The 12554-nt window shown below is 42.1% G+C and overlaps 2 pseudogenes and 2 gene segments (V, D, J or C); 2 read left to right on the forward strand and 2 right to left on the reverse strand.

Moving 5' to 3' along the window:
* The window catches only part of LOC122116729, a 28019-nt gene extending 26448 nt beyond the window's left edge, over window positions 1–1571 (reverse strand). Inside the window, 1 exon segment of the V gene segment in view lies at window positions 1469–1571. Coding sequence covers window positions 1469–1556 — 88 coding nt within the window.
* Window positions 1572–5112: 3541 nt separating this feature from the next.
* Window positions 5113–5661, forward strand: LOC122116771 (annotated as a pseudogene).
* A 5855-nt stretch (window positions 5662–11516) lies between these two features.
* LOC122116669 lies at window positions 11517–12540 on the reverse strand. The segment is given in 2 exon segments: window positions 11517–11863; window positions 12471–12540. Coding segments are annotated over 2 exon segments (381 nt in total).
* LOC122116716 overlaps window positions 11840–12554 on the forward strand; it is a 99713-nt pseudogene continuing 98998 nt past the window's right edge.

Consider the following 12554-nt stretch of genomic DNA (forward strand, 5'->3'; position numbering starts at 1 on the left):
TCCTGCATAGCTGGAACTGCAGCTGTGTGCCTTCATACCAGCTTCATTGCTAAACCGGAGGGTTTTCCCTGTGTAGGGATTTAACTGTAATCTCAATCTCAGCCTCCTGAGTAGCAGGGACTACAGGTATGAGCCACTATGGGAGGCCCTCTGTGATTCTTTTGAGGTACAGGCCAGCTCTGTAGGGGAGATGGATCAGAAGAGCAGAGTCTGCAGCATCACATGATCCCCTCTGGATCCTGGAATAAGGAGAACTGAAAGACTAAGTGCAATCATTATAAGCCATTTTCATTATTTTTCCTTTTATTACTTTTACCCAGTAAGTCATATTTTATGTTTGTGATTTAGTTTAAATCTCAATGTGAAAAGGAACAGACAAATTGGCAAGGCACAAAATTCTTTCTAGATATCAATGATAGCACCTTCCTAAGTCTGTGGGAAATTCTGAAAAAAAAAAAAAAAAAAACCAAGTCTTCAATCTTTCTGTAAACTTCCTTAATTTAGTGTTTTATATTTACCCAGAAGTGACGTAGGACATCTGTACTTTTCTGTGACAAATACTATGTGGAGTCTGTTGCAGCTGATCCAGTGGGGTTTGGTAGAGTGTAGCCAAGGCCCCCATGGGACAGAGACCTCAGCTGCAGTTTGTGACTCTGAGTTCCCCAACCTTGTCTTGTACACAGATTCAGAGAATCTGCTCTGCTGGTCCCCAGGCAAGCAGCACATGGGCACAGCTGGGCTGCCCCATGCAGGGAGGTTTTTGCTCTGGGCTGTAGCACAGTGCTAGGGTATTTTCTACCCTGCTGGCAGTAATAAACCCCTGCATCCTCAGGCTTCACCTTGCTGATTGTCAGTGTGAAATCTGTGCCTGACCCACTGCCACTGAACCTGTCTGGGACCCCAGTAAATCGGTTGGAAACCCTATAGATCAGGAGTTGTGGAGACTGGCCTGGCTTCTGCAGGTACCAGTGCAAGTATGTTTTTCCATTGCTACCCAGGAGACTCTCACTGGACTTGCAGGAGATAGAGGCTGGCTCTTCAGGGGCAACTATCAGGGAGGGTGGAGTCTGTGTCATCATGATGTCTGCACTGGATCCTAGAAACATGAAAGTTAAGTGCGGAGTTGCATAAAAATTTTTAGCTGGTTCCATAATTTTCCTCCATTGTACTGAATTATTATTTGCATTTTGATTTGAAATATAAATATTCAGTTTCAAGATATGTACCCAGAGGGTGTCGTCCTTACCTTTTCACCCTATAGAACAATTTTAACAGAATCTAGATCCTGATGCCCTGGATTCTTCCTCCCCCTCAGAGCTCTAAACAGCTCTAAACAGCTGCCATTCTGAAGTATAAGAACCACACACCTCACATGTGGACAGAACACACAACAGCAGCAGTGGTGCACCAAACCCCATCTGAACACCCCATCTCCTTCCTACTCTCCTTCATCTCTCTGTGTCCTTACCAGGGATCCAGAGCATCAGCAGCCCCAGGAGCTGAGCAGGGCATCTCATTTTGAGAAACTGAAAGGAGGAGTCCTGATCAGTCAACATAGGGTGAGAGCTGAGCTTTTATCTTAGCCTTAGCAAGGAGGCTCCTCCCTAGGGAGCACTATGCAAATTGTATGCTGGGTGCAGCAATATGGAAAGACTTAAGGGGCACGGAAGGAGGCATCTTAGTTGCACCAAATAATTTTTGTATTGGGAAGAATCCAGTAAGTATAATGTGATGATGTCTGCCCCAATGGGCTGTAAGAGGCCACGTGGAAGGTCTGGATGTGTTTGTTGGGGCAGAAGGGGGAGGTTCATATTGACCCACCACTCTAAGACAGCAAAGAGACCCAATGCAGTGCAGGTGTGGGGACTGGTCTCTTGGAGGTGAGCAGTGCCTATTTGGTTCCTTCCCAGCTAAGAAGATAAACAACTTTGCTCTCCCAAATATTTCCCTTCAGTTTCCTACCATTGACAACATAGACTTGAGCTATGCTTGTAGTAGCCAAGTGGACAAAGCATGTTAGAAACAACACCTAGCAATGGCTTTTCCTTTGTCTTTGTTTTAGTGAATTAAATTGTGTGATGCTCATTTGAAGAGAACTCTGAAGGGAGGGAAAAAGAATTTCAGTTTTAAGTAGAGAGCTAATTGTCAGCTTGAAGATAAATGCAAAGGTGGGAAATTACACTTTTAGTACTGTATATAAGTATCCTAGGAACTAGTTTTTATAAATTGGGAATATTCTGTTATTGTTGTTTCCATATATTTCATCTCTCTCTCTTTTTTTTTTTTGGTCGGTCGATGGGCTTGAACTCTGGGCTTGGGTGCTGTTCCTGCAGTCTTCATCTCAAGGCAAGCGTTCTACCACTTGAGCCACAGTGCCACTTCCGGTTTTCTAGTGGTTTATTGGAGATAAGCGTCTCTTGGACTTTCCTCTCTGAGCTGGCTTTGAACCGTGATCCTTAAACCTCAGCCTCCTGAGTAGCTAGGATTACAGGAGTGTGCCCCTGGCACCTGACTATTTCCATATATATCTATATATCTACAGATGAATATCAGATTCATGAAAACATTCCCTCCAAATTTAGTAGAGTTTGGTTTGAAATCAGGTTTTCAAACTTACCAGGCTGGTATTTTTCCAGTTGAGCCATGAATTTCAAACTATTTTTTGCTTTTGCCTTGTTGGTTGTTGAATCTTATGGACTTTTTAGCCCAACTTGGTTTATAATCACAATTCTCTGGATTTCAGCTTTCTGAGTAGATAGCTAGAAGCCATTGGTACCTGAACAATATTTCTTTTTATTAATTAATTAATTTTAACTTATTGTGCCAGTACTTGGGCTCCAACTTAGGGCCTGAGCAATGCCCCTTAGTATTTTTATTCAAAGTTGGAAACCTACTCCTTGAGCTATGCCTGTATTTCTGGCTTTTTTCTGGTCAATGGGAGAGAAGAGTCTTATGGGCTTTCCTGCCAGGGATGGCCTAGAATCACATTCCTTAGATCTCAGTCTCATGAGTAGCTAAGATAACAGGTGTGATCCATTCTTGCCTGGCCAAAAGCATTCTAAAGAGGATACTATCTTGATATCATCAGGTGTAATGAACACTTATGGAAATTTTTTCCCTGAATGGTCTTAGAAAATTCCTTCCCATGTCTATTCTTTCTTGTCAAGCATTTTATGATGTCAAAATAATAATTCCACAGTTTAGGGCTGGGAAGTTGGCTCTGTGATACAGTGCTTGCTTCACATGCATGAGGCCCTGGGTTTGATTCCTCAGTACCATATACGCAGACAAAAGCTGGAAGTGGCGCTGTGGCTCAAGTGGTAGGGAGCTAGCCTTGAGCTGAAGAGCTGAGGGATAGTGCCCAGGACCAGAGTTCAGCCCCCACAACCGTCATAAAAAATTCCACAGTTTACAAAGAAATTTCATTTATTAGAAAAGAAGGAATGCAGTCTTTTACTGTCTCAGGAGAGTAAGACTGGACTTCTCTGAGGCTTCATCCAAATTGGTCACTGCCATGAGTGTATTGAGTCAGAGCCGGGAGGACATTAATTCCAGACTTCTTATCTTCAGAGATCAATCTGCGCTGTTTTCATCAACAGATTTATGGTCCTTTTACACATTGAAGCAATGTAATATACCACCTCACAATGGACACTTGATTTGTAGAAAAGTAACAACTAAGGAGTCTGTCATGTTTTCTTTTAGTGTAAAAGGATCTCTGTGGATGTCTCTATCTAGAAGAAACAGAGAAGTCTCCACACACTGTGAAAAGTAGTTATAGCTGACTTTTTTGGGTTTCTAAAATCTTATTTTGTACTTGTCTAAACGGAATGAGCAATATTACAGGAACGAAAGAAAGCAAAATTTAACTCTTTGGAGCAGTCACAAAGCAAATTGTAATGTTCTGCTGAAGTCTAAAGGAAAAAGTAACTTGTTAGAACTGTCTTGGGATCATTAGTTCATGTTCTTGGCCTTGAAATTGGGATCTTCCTCCATCATGGTATTTTTGGCTTTCTTGTACTGTGGCAGCCGCCCTAACTAACAGTTCCTAGCTGAGCTTTGAATCTTTTTTTATGCTATAATATTTTTCAACTTGAGAAAATGATTGCAGAAAATTACCTTTAAAATAATGTAAGAAGGGAGATCATATTGATTAAATGGAACACTTAACATGCACATTGAGTTGTCAATGTTATTTCTGGTTTTATGCTTAAGGTTTAAGATTGCTTTTGAAAGATAATGTCCTGAAGCCAAGCACTGCTGACTTATACTCTGATCTTGGGGAGTCAGGAGGATGAGGTCTAGAAGAAGATTTTGGTTGTCTTTGTTTTTGTTTGTAAGTTATGGGGCTTGAACTCATTTTCTGAAGGCAGTACCCATTCATTTTTGCTTGAGATTAGTGCTCTACCATTGGGCCACAGCCCCATTTCTGTTGGTCATAGGGCTTGAATTCTGGGCCTGGCCACTGTCTCTGAGCTTTTCAGCTCAAGGCTAGCTCTCTACCACTCGAGCCATGGTGCTGCTTCTATGAAGATGAGGTTTCAAGCAGATATGGGAAGAAAAGTATGTTCCACTCAATCTTGAAAATAACCCTAAAAATGTGCACTTGAGGCATGTTTAAATTGGTACAGCTCCAGAGAAGCATAAATACAGAGGAGACATGAGCCTCTGACTTCAAACCGCAGACCAAATTTGTCACTTTTTCTCGTGTCTTTCCCCATCTTTTCTTTGCCCAAATTTTCCTTCCTTCCTTTTTCCTTCTCCTCCATCTCTTTTTTATTCTTGAATATTTGTTGTTTTTTATAACATATTATTGTGTCTAACTCTATCTGTTTGAGCTAGTTTGCCTATCATTTCTGTAAAACTCAAACTATATAATATGGTTTAACCCTGAAAGTCTACTACTACTCCATCTAGTGGTTAGTAGTTATGGTCGTTGAGACTTTGCTTAGAGCTTGTAAATTGTCTTTGCTCTGTTTTCTAGTTGCACAATTACACTTGGAGTTTTGATTGGCATCAACTGCTTTCATAATCCACTGTTCTGGTTATTTGCTTCCTCCTATGCTGATTGCTTTGCATAAGCCCCTCCAGGCTGCTTGTCAGTTTTAATAAATGAGTCCTTCTGAATTGGGACCTGAGCTGCCTCAAGTGGAGTGGGACAGCAAGATGGCAGCACAGACCCAGGTCCTTGTGCTCCTGTTCCTTTGGATGTCTGGTGAGATATTTGAAAATGTCACAATAAAAGTTTTTCTGCATTCCCGTTTGTAGACTAATATCTCTGTAGAGACAAATATAGTGACATAACATTAGGGAGTAGATTTTAATGACATAGGGCCCTGTCTGTGTCTGCAGGAGAAAAGGTCACCATCAACTGCAAGTCCAGCCAGAGTCTGTTTTCATTTGGTCATGGCTACTTGGCTTGGTACCAGCAGAAACCAGGAAAAGCTCCTAAGCTGCTCATGTATGGGGCATCCACCTAGGTATCTGGAGTCCCTGATAGGTTCATTGGCAGCGGGTCTGGGACTGATTTCACCCTCACCATCAGCAGCATAGAGGCTGAAGATATGGCAGATTATCACTGCCAACAGTATGATAGCTACCCTCCCACAGTGCTTCAGCCTTGATCATAAACCTCCTCCCTAGGCCATGGGTCAGTGAACATTGCTGTGTGAACAGCTGCCTTCTCACACAACCCTGAACTGGCATCCTTCCTGTCTGCCTGAGAGGTTGCATTTCATTTAGTGCTGGTAGGGTTTGCAGGGGCCAGGAAATCATTCAGGGACTTGGTCTTTCTGTTTCCCTCTTGAGGGAGATAATTGTAGAGAAAGGTTGTCTGAGTGACATTGTTAGGAGTTTCTGTGTGACAGGTACCTGAATATCGCTCATGTTCAAGTGGCTCATGCAATGAAGTTAGTGTTTACTCTTTAGAGGTAGATTTATTACTAGTAGTTTTTCGTGTGTGTGTGTGTGTGTGTGTGTGTGTGTGTGTGTGTGTGTGTGTGTGTGTGTGTGTGTGTGCTATTCCTGAGGCTTGAATTCAGGGCATAGGTACTGTTTCTGAGCATTTTCTTTTCTTTTGTTGGGGCTAGTGCTCTACCACTTGAGTCGTATGTCTACTTATTTGTGGTTAATTGAAGAGAAGAGTCTCATAGACTTTATTGCTGGCAGGCAGGCTATAATTGACCTGCAAGCCTTAGATCTCACCCTTCTAATTATGTGCAGGAACTATTGGTACTGGTAGACCTAGTGCTTCTGAATAGATCAATTCTTCTTCTCCCCAAACCCCTTTAATCTTGGATGCATCTACTTTGACCCTATTCCTTTTATGCTGGTCCTTTACTTCCCAATATTAAAATCAAATAAGTATCTTCTGAATTTATTTCCTTCCCAATATTAAGCCTTTGATCTCTTCTTTCAATACCTGAAGTATAGAAAATCATCTTCCTAGTTTATTTCTTCGGTCTCTGCACCCTGTTTTCCTGTTGAGCTTCTGTGGTCAACTTCAATCAAAATGCATCCGTGTAGTAACTCCTCACATCCTGTCCCTTTTATCTCCCTTCAGTTCTTTCAGTCATCCTTTCTTTCAAAGGTCATTCTTGCATTGTGCAATTCAATCACTAGAAAGGTGTGACAGCATTTCCCATTAGGTTTTCTCATCTTTTGTCAATTTTCTCTTTAGTTTATCCATAGGCACCCAAGTCCAATATTGTGGTAGAAAGATATTGTGGGTCTTAGGTTTAGTATAACTTGGGTTCCTTATGCAGTATGTCATTAACTTGGGCATTTTAGTGTTGTAGAGGCAAAGTGAAAAGTCATCCCAATATTACTTCTCTGTCCCTATCTGAAATCTGTGTGCTAATGAGATTTAGTTTCTGAATAGATATCAGTATCTGAAAAGATAACCCAATCCATGTCACTCTGAATACTTTTTTTTTTGGTTGGCCGTGGGGCTTGAACTCTGGGCTTGGGCAATGTCCCTGTGCTATTTAACTCAAGGTATGCACTCTACCACTTGAGCCACATTGCCACTTCTGCTTTTCTAGTGGTTTATTGGAGATAAAAGTCTCACAGACTTTTCTGCCCAGGCTGGCTTTGAACTGTCATCCTCAGATCTCAGCCTCCTAAGTAGCTAGGATTATAGGCATGAGCCACCAGCACCCGGCTCTGAATACTTTTTGACATTAAAGTTTTTTAGCCAGGAGCTGTTGGCTCATAGTTTTACTACTAGCTACTCAAGAGGCTGACATTTGAGAATCATGGTTCAAAGACAGCATGGGTGGGAAAGTGTGTGAGACTCTGATCTCCAAATACCCCCCAAAAGCAGAAAGTGGATCTGTGACTCAGATGGTAGAATGCTAGCTCTGATCACATAAGCTAAGGATCAGCACTCAGGCCTTGAGTTATAGTTCTAGTATTGGCACACAAACTCACAAAAGTTTTGTACATGAATGACAATTATTTAAAATGCTGATATGAAGAAAGCCATGCCATTTGTTTATTCAGAATGTTTATGGAGTAGTTACTGTGTGTTGAGTGAAAAAATACTAAATTTTTATCTTTGAATAAATGCCCCAGGATGTGCCTATGTTTAGTTTCTGAGGAATCCTCAAAGCGCATTCCACAGTGGGTGCACCAGTATCCACCCACAGTGTGTTAGTGTTCCTTTCTTCCCACATCTGCATTGGCATCCATTGTTCTATGTGTTCTTGATGATGGCCATTCTAAGTGGGGTGAGGTGGTATCTCAGTGTTGTTTTGATTTGCATTTTCTTTATGGCCAGAGATGCTGAGAATTTCCTCATATGTCTATTGAGCATGTTTATTTCTTTTTTTTTTAATTTTTATTTTATTTTATTTTTTTGGGTCTGGTCTTGGGGCCTGAACTCTGGGCCTGGGCGCTGTCCCTCAGCTCTTCAGCTCAAGGCTAGCGCTCTACCACTTGAGCCAGAGTGCCACTTCCGGCTTTTTTCTTTTTGCTTATGTGGTGCTGAGGAATCAAACCCAGAGCCTCAGGCATGCAAGGCAAGCGCTCTACCACTGTGCCACCTTCCCAGCCCAGCATTTTTATTTCTTTTACTGAGATGTCCCTATTTAATTTCCTTGAGATTCTTTCATAAATCTCATATTTTCTTTTTTCCATTTTCCCCAAAGATTTCTTTATTTGAGACTAAGTAACTTCATAAATTTCATAGTACATTTATTTGAATAGTACCACAAATAGGGCTAAACAAATTCATAGTGCAAATGTTAATTATTATCATTGAGATTTACTGTTGAGGGTAACATTTCATTATGATAGGGCACTTTATGTTTGTATTTTACGTGTTGGCTTTTTAAAAAAATAGTTTGAATCTAATAATCCAGAGGAAATATCTCAGACTGGAAGAAAGTAAGAGACACATAAATCCCTTGCTAAGATTCTTGCTTGTAACTCAGACTAGAAACAAAGAGGACAGATGGGAAAAGTGGCAAAATTTGCAGAGGAAATATAAATCATCTAGTATGAATCTCCTGACTATAATGACCTTAAGGTGCTAATATTTTCAATGTTACTTTTTCTGTTTTAATTTTACTTCTTTGTTTTATTTTTTGTTTACATGGTACTGAGGAATCAAACCCAGGGTCTCGTGCATGCCAGGCAAGCACTCTACCACGAAGCCACATTCCCAGCCCCAGACACTAATATGTTTTGAAGCCTATAAAGGGCATTATGAACATTTTTATAACTGAAAGTATTTTAATAAAGAGGAATTCTCATATTTCCAATGAGGAATCCCCTTGGTTTTCCTTTATTCACATCTTTTCCAAGTATTTTCAAAACTTTTATTACCTTTTTACAGTCAGTGTTTCATTTTTGATTCACAATACCTTTCTGCATTATCTGATTATTAGCATTTACCAGGCATTGGGGTTTCATCTGCTGAGAATTACCTACTGAGAACAGATATACCCATTCTCTAGTTGTTTATATTAGTATCTTAGGACTTTTTATTTTTCCTCTTCATCTCTTATCCCTTAATAATTGAGCCTCAATTTTGTGCAGGGAAATATTAACTTAGTTAGAAAAAGAAAACTGCTCAGCACTGGATTAGCACTGCAATTAGGACCAGTGACAAACTCTGCCATTTCTGGGTTCATTTTTGGAATTTTCTGGGTGTCTCTGGAGAATTTTCACTTTATTTACACCACTGATGATTTTCCCTTTTTCTTGGAACAAGACCAAGCTAGAGGAGGAGAGGAAGGTGAGGATAATTTGGGGAGGGGAGGGGAAGTGAAAAAACAAATTCTTTAAATAGGGACATTGGTGGATCCATTGCAACTTTGAGATGTCCAAGACCTTGTGTAGGAAAAAAGAACTTTACAACGTTGGTGTAGGGGTCGGGGGAGGGGGCGGTGGGATAGGATTAGGGGTTGGAGGGGGATGGGATGGAATAAGGGGAAACAAAGGAGGAGGCAACAGTGCTTGATAAGAAATGTACTCATTACCTTGCTCATGTACTTGTAACCCCTCTGTATGGTATTTTCACAATTAAAAAAAAAGAAAATGGAATCTGGTAGAGGAGACCTCTGGACACATTGTCAGTCATAGTGAGGAGGAGGAAGAAGAGGAAGAAGGAGTTTGGGTCCAGAGTGACTGCTTTGGAGCAAATTTCTCACGCTGGCCCCACATTAAGCTGTTCCCATGTATGGCTTGTTGGGGACCAGCAGGGAGATTCTCTGAGCTTGTGTTTGAGGACAAAGTTGGAGAGCTTGGAGCAAGCTGCCGCTGATGCTCTGTGCCCCAGGCACCATGGCTATACTCAAGTACTCAGCATAGCCACCATCCAGAACACCAGCCACAGCAGGTGCAGGTAGGGATGTGAGGAAGATATACCCTTCTACATTGTTGATGAGAATGAACTCTCTGCCTGGCTGTGTTGAACTCATGATTCTCCTGTACTCCATGGCCAAAAGCTCAAGTAACCCCACGTGGCCACATTCACATCTTAAACCCTTTAAGATAGTCTACATGTTGTCTGTGCAGCTGGTGTTAGTTTACATGCATCTATTCATTTACACATGGCAGCATACATGTCTGCATATTTTCCTTTCAAAGCGAGAAAACATAGTATTTCCATCAGCACCACTTTCCACAGTGTTTATTTTATATAATAGTGTAAACCAACTGTAAGTTTTGGTTCATTTGTTTTGTAAACAGTATTTTTTCAGTCCCATTTTCTTTTTTCTCCATTGTCTTGATCCTTTCCATATAAAAAGGCACTGATGCCATTTTTATGAGCATGAGTCCTAAGCCTTGGGTGCCCTCCCTGCTCTGTATTTTGCTTACTGCTGACCTTCTCACCCTACTGCTGCCTTCTGTGGTCCTCCTTGCCAACAGAGCTCTAAGGTCTGTCTTGAATGCCATTCTGTCCTAGGTCATCCACAGTGTAGAATGAGGGCACAGACACCTTTGACCAACTTGCTTATGAGCTGATGATGGATTGGTAACATGTAATTGGATTTAAGGTGCCGGTGGGTAGGATCTTTAGTAATCATTGAATTAGCAATGTTTCAGAGGCCTTCATGGTGGGTACCACTTCCCATGGAATGTGCAGTGATGTCCGGCACAAACAATGAGGATGTCTTCACTAGTGTTGTCTTTTATTCCTGGGTGCTGTGTTTGATCTCAGGGCCTCTTGTTTGTTAGACACTCTCCCACTTGAGCCAAGCCACCCCTTGTCATTTTTGCTTTGGTTATTTTCTAGGTAAAGTCTTTCATTTTTGATCAGATCTGACAAAGAGCCTTCTACTTACAACCTCCTGCACAGCTGGAACAACAAATGTGTGTGCCATCCAGCCAGTTTGTTTGCTCAGATGACATTTTGCTAACCCTTTCCCTGGGTTGGGCTTTAACTACAGTCCTCTTAATCTCAGGCTCCTGAGTAGCAGTATTAGAGGTGTAAGGCACTATCAGAAGCCTTTCTGAGTTTTTCTTGAGATGCAGGCCAGCTCTTTAGGGGTGAAGCATACAAGACCGATTCTACAACATCATATCCCCTCTAGATCCTGAAATAATGAGAAATGGAAGTGAAAACAACATGTCATTTTCATTTTTTTCCTTGTATTACTTTTTAAAAGTGAAGTAATTTTTGTGTGTTTGCGACTTAGTTTGTATCTCAAAAAGAACAGCATTGGCAAGGCATCAAATCTTTTGCAGAAGTCACACATTCCTGTGCCTGTGGGAAAATCTTTCCAAGAAAACAGGTCTTCAGCCTGTCTGTAAAGTTCCTTGACTTAGTCCTGTCTGCTTACTCAGAAGTGACTTGTGGCATCTGTACACTTTTGACACAAATGCTTTGGGGCATCTTTTGCAGCTCACCATTAATGGGATTCGTTGAGTGTGGCCAAGGCTCCTGGGAGGGATACCTCAGCTGCAGTTTGTGTCTCTGAGTTCCCCAACCTTGTCCTTGCACACAGAGAATCTGCTCTGTTGGACCCCAGGCAAGCAGCACACGGGCACAGCTGGGCTGCCTCATGCAGGGAGGTTTTTGCTCAGGGCTGTAGCACAGTGCTAGGGTATTTTCTACCCTGCTGGCAGTAATAAACCCCTGCATCCTCAGGCTTCACAGTGCTGATTGTCAGTGTGAAATCTGTGCCTGACCCACTGCCACTGAACCTGTCTGGGACCCCAGTAAATCGGTTAGAAACCGTATAGATCAGGAGTTGTGGAGACTGGCCTGGCTTCTGCAGGTACCAGTACAAGTATGTGTTTCCATCGCTATGCAGGAGGCTCTCACTGGACTTGCAGGAGATGGAGGCTGGCTCTTCAGGTTTGATAGACAGGGAGGGTGGAGTCTGTGTCATCACGATGTCTCCACAAGATGCTAAAACATGAAAGACAAGTGCCAGGTCATGTATACAATTTTTTAGCAGGTTTAATAATGTTCCTCTTGCATAGTATAGGCTAGAGTACTGTTTCAATTTTGACTTATAATTTAAATATTCATTTTTAAGACAGTATGTAAGATTTTCATCCAAACAGCATTGCACATACCAACTCACTCTATTTTTAACAGAAGCTAGGTCCAGATGCCCTGGAATCTTCCCCCCACCCCCATCACAGATCTAAACAGCATCTGCCATCCTGAAGTATGAAATCCACACATGTCAGGTTGGGAGGTGGCTCAGTGGTAGAGCGCTTGACTTGCATGCATGAGGCCCTGGGCTCAATTCCTCAGCACAACATAAGCAGAAAAAAAGCCAGAAGCGGTGCTGTGGCTCAAGTGGTAGGGCACTAGCCTGAGTTGAAGTGGTGAGGGACAGCACCCAGGCCCAGAGTTCAGGCCCACAACCGGATCCCCCCTCCAAAATAAAAGGAAACCACACATCTCACTTGTGGAGAGAACACACAACAGCAACAGTAATTCCCCCTACGCCTCACCCTTACACCCCATCTCCTTCCTCCTCTCCTTCATCTCTCTGTGTCTTTACCAGGGATCCAGAGCATCAGCAGTCCCAGGAGCTCAGCAGGGCATCTCATCTTGAGAGACTGAAATGAGGAGTCCTGATCAGTGT

This window comes from Dipodomys spectabilis, unplaced genomic scaffold, assembly GCF_019054845.1.
Source record: "Dipodomys spectabilis isolate Male_0828 unplaced genomic scaffold, ASM1905484v1 ptg000137l, whole genome shotgun sequence".
In the NCBI taxonomy this organism is placed as follows: domain Eukaryota; kingdom Metazoa; phylum Chordata; class Mammalia; order Rodentia; family Heteromyidae; genus Dipodomys; species Dipodomys spectabilis.